The sequence below is a fragment of the Pteropus vampyrus genome, unplaced genomic scaffold (assembly GCF_000151845.1).
Source record: "Pteropus vampyrus isolate Shadow unplaced genomic scaffold, Pvam_2.0 Scaffold248, whole genome shotgun sequence".
Classification (NCBI taxonomy): Eukaryota; Metazoa; Chordata; class Mammalia; order Chiroptera; family Pteropodidae; genus Pteropus; species Pteropus vampyrus.
This window is the reverse complement of record NW_011889029.1, coordinates 361,349-365,617: the sequence shown is the minus strand read 5'-3', so window position 1 is coordinate 365,617 and position 4,269 is coordinate 361,349. Positions and strand designations below refer to the sequence as shown.

Here is a 4,269-nt window from a genome sequence, read left to right as displayed (position 1 = left end):
TCAATTTAATCCCAGAGCCAAAGATTGAGCTGTGGTTTGTTTATTTGTTTTCATTTATTTGGTAGGAATAGGGAGAAGGCGTAACATCCTTGGCTTTTGTCAAATAAGACCTAAAATAAGATCCCACCAAATGATGGTGTTGTTCCATTTTATATAGATGAATAATAGGATTTTTTTTCCTCCCCAAAATCGAGTTGGGTGAGCTGATGCCCACAAAGCCATTGCTGGGAGGAAATGTTATATTACGTTTGCGATATTCTTTTAATTACTCGCTGTTGCATAGATGGGGGTGAAATTGTGGGGAGCGGAGACAAGCAGAGGTCAAGGTGACATGGAATACGGAGACAGTGCTGCCGAGGGAGGGACCCGAGGGAGCCCGGCTGTGTGGCGGAAAAACCACGTCACATGAAGATCAAAGGAGCACAGTCACATGCTGTTAGGCCGTGACTCTCACCTACGAGGCTCATGGACCTCTTTGCAAACCGGGCCCCGCCCCCAGTGGCTGCATTGAGGTCTTCGCAATGCTGAGCGTTCTGTAGGGCAGCACCGAAGCTGAGGAGATCACGTAATCATATTTGCAACTCAACAATACTGGTTCGATGATCAATAAGCTGTGTGGTGGGCACAGGGGAGAAATAGAGGGGTAAAATTGGAAGTCGGCAGTGCCCAGATGGCGTGATTCAGGTGGGCTGCACCATCCCTAAAGAGCTCTACCGCCAAGATCTCGGCACGATCTGCAGTGGCCCCGTCACTTCTGTTTTAAGGGTGTGACGTGTCCCTTGCCGAGTAGAAGCTCCTTTGCAAACTGAATCTTTCTCCAAGCGAGTTTAGATTCTTCTGTATTTTGTTAAGCTCTTCCTCTGGTTTGTAATGACTTCTTCTTTAGCCTCCCGGGGAACTCCTGCTTATCCCTGAAGACTCCCCTGCTCATCTTTTCCAGGTGACATCTAGCCAGTTCTTCACCGGCTCAACTAGGGTTCACGCATTTTTCTGCACACGCCTAATGATGTCTTTGAAGAACGTCGCCTTCTCAAGTATTGTTCTGTGGCTTATAACTACATAGCGTAGCGACTTTGGGCTAATAACGGGTATGCAGAACATCATCAAGCAATGGCTGCTGCCCTTCTACCCCGTGCTCCTGACTGCAATCTCCTCGTCACCTTTAGCGTTCTCAGTATAATTCAAAGGTGTGACAAAGAATGCTGGCGTTTCATCAGTATTTCTTATTTTATCATTGTTGTATTTTTTTTTCTCAATGGAAACATGTATAACTAGAACTTAAGCAGCTTCAGTTCAAAACCAGCAGGAAGTCAAGGTCAAATGGATAGTTGATGTTTTGACAGTACATCTGCACCATGCAGGTGTGAGGCATACCAGCTCTCATCGCTCTGAAATTTCTTCTGTCTGTTCCAAGGGATCTGGCAATTTCTCCTTTCTCCTGTATGTGCCCTACTGACCTGTTTCTATGTATTTCTGCATCCGGAATAACTTTATTTCATTGCCAAATTATAGAGAAAACTTTTGAAGACCTTTCACATGGCAGTTACCAACCATACTTGTATCTTAACTGAAGTAGTAAAAATATGAACACGTATGGTCCAGTTCGTGCAGTGACAGTCAAATCAGAGTGGCTTCCTGGCCACTGTGATGGTAAAATGCCCTTGATATTACAAGATAACTTTCTCAGAGATGTTAAAATCTAAGGAAAAATGTATGTTAGAATTCTTGAGATGTGGTGAAGACTTATAGAATACATCTAGAGCTTTTCTCAAAGGAAAATTCAGAGCTTAACCACTGACATAAAATAATAAAAAAGAGAGCAAAGTGACCTACTGAAGAAGTCTGAAAAATGTAAAAATATTAAACTTAAGGAACGCCAAAAGAAGAGACCGAAAAAGTTATATAAAGACATTAACAAATCAGAAACCCAAGGCAGTAAAATCTGATGATTTCGTATTTTTCGTTATTATTCCTGATGTATTTTCTGGGCGTCAAATAAGATCATCTGCAGAAAAGTATTCTCTCTCTCTTCAATATCTATGATTTATTTAGTTTGTTCTTGTTCAGTGGCATTGGCTAATATGACGTTGACTGTTGGTTTGTTACTTTACTAAGATTTTTTGTTCAAATCTGGAATAGATGTGGTGTTGAATCGGATGCCCCTTCCTTTCACCATTTCTCGAAATGGTCACATATTCGATCTAGTCATATAGCATTTATTATTAACTTCCTAATGTGGCAACATGCTTGAATTCATGGGCTTGACTGCATTTTGTGATTGTTTATTAATTTAGCAAAACACACCTGCATATTATATTATATTATTTAATTTATTATATTATAGTCATAAGATAAATACTCAACTTGAACAGAGTACATACCACATGCAACTCGTTCGTGTCCTGGGCGACTATGGTCCCAGGTTCTGAGTTTCTGCATTTCCCTAACGTTGACACTAACGGTCCCACAGCAGAGGCAATAATCCCATTTTGTAGTAAAATATATCATAAAGCTACAACAAGGAAGACGATAAAATGCCAGCAGGAGACTGGAATCGTAATAGAACAGTCTAGGAATAGAGCCAAATAAATATGAGAATTCAGTATGTGATTTTTTAAAAAAAAATGACTATCAAATTAGCAAGGTAAGGCTAGATTAAATGTTAATTTATCGTCCAAGCTAGTGACAGTTTCTGCTACTCTACACTTCTGCTCACCATCATCTACGGCACGGCTGGCAGTGGCTGGGCAGGGGCCACCAGGGACGTGGACATGTGCAGTGATGGAACAAGGCAGTCGGCCCCATCACAGGTAACTCAGGAAACACCTCTTTTGGAGTCATGATTTGACGATCTCTTGGAATATTTCTTTCTTTCTTTTTTTTTTTTTTTAATGGGAAATAGAATTTATAGATTATGGTCACTCGTCTGTTGTCTCAAGCAATTACCTCTATTCCTTCCCAGAAGATAAATTAGGTACTATTTTCGACAAGGGATAAAAATAGGTAATATCTGCAAAATCCCTTTGAAAAGTTTCTTTTATCTAGACTATTCGCTGTTTTGTAAGATTTCCATTATAGAATGTTTTTAAATCCTTACCTTTCAGACTTCAAATGAGAAAGAAAAAGTTGTGTCTGGCTGTCTCTGTACTGCAACTATTTTAAGTAAATTGATGGAAAAGGTCGGAACTCCTGTCGTGGTGGCGGGCACTTTGCCTCGGGTGGCGGTCACCTCTCTCTGTTATTTATCCCCAAAGTTAACTTGGACCGCCCCTGTCCTGGCGTCCTGTGCTGTTCAGACACTTGGTTCCCCTTCTGCAGGCAAAGGACAGGGACAGGAACAGGACAAGTGATACCAAGATATTTCCTGGCTCTGGAAATAAAGGGACGATAAGACCTTGTGGGCAGGTGTGTATTTGTTGGTACCGGAAATTCCTGTCATTGAAATGAAGACAATCGATGTAAGGTCCGTCCCAGAGAGAGAGGAGGCGTTATGCATTTTGGCTGCAGCTGCCTGCTCCAGAGTGGGGTGTGGGTAGGTTGTTGGTGGACGTGTGAGCCACCTGTCACCTAGTCTGCTGTCCTCTCAGGTCCCTGAGGATGAAAACACGCCCAAGTCTGGGGGGCTGGCAGGATGGTTGAGCCTTTATCTGCCCCGCTCCTTCCCCGAGTTCTCACACCTGCTTTTCCAGAGAAGGTCCACTGAGGCGGCTGCAAGGTGTTGGTTTCGGCGAGAGGTGATGTTTACAGTTATATTAGAATGGAATTCTGACCTGAACAGATTCCCTGGGGAAATGGTAGGAAAAGGAAACAAATTCCTTTTGGTCGTAGGTGACAGAGGAAGGAACACTTCGAGGAGAAGCTGCGTGGTCCAGTTTTCCAGAGGACAGTAATTCTCCATTAAAAACCCTGGTCATCGATTCTGTCTCAGAGAATGCAGACTCCGTCCTTGTCCCGCTGCGCTGTCAGATTGATTCCGGCCAAGGATTTGCTGTGTTTCCCTGTAAGAAGTCCCAGAAATGCGGGCTAAGGTAAGACGCAGGATGTTTGGGTGAGGCTGGTGGACCCGAACGCGTAGAATCGAGGGGACTCGCTCTCCAGTGCCATCTCGGCTTGGCCACTGGTCCTTGCCTAAACAGACACGTAAACCTGAAAGTCCCAGCGGTGTCCAAACACAATCATCGGTTCCTTGGGTAAACATCTCTTCTGGACAATTATAAACAAATTACTTCATGTGCAGCACACGAACCGCTGTGGTCTGAAGTTATATTG

At 43.2% G+C, this 4,269-nt stretch overlaps 1 protein-coding gene across 1 annotated transcript in view; it reads left to right on the top strand.

Annotated features, from left to right (window-relative positions):
* LOC105301687 overlaps positions 1–4,194 on the top strand; it is a 15,579-nt gene extending 11,385 nt beyond the window's left edge. The window contains exons 3-7 of the mRNA XM_023520104.1: positions 2,680–2,810; positions 3,319–3,405; positions 3,588–3,734; positions 3,829–4,028; positions 4,137–4,194. Coding sequence (XP_023375872.1) covers positions 2,680–2,810; positions 3,319–3,405; positions 3,588–3,734; positions 3,829–4,028; positions 4,137–4,194 — 623 coding nt within the window. The remainder of the gene's footprint in view (positions 1–2,679; positions 2,811–3,318; positions 3,406–3,587; positions 3,735–3,828; positions 4,029–4,136) is intronic.
* The last annotated feature ends 75 nt before the right edge of the window (positions 4,195–4,269 follow it).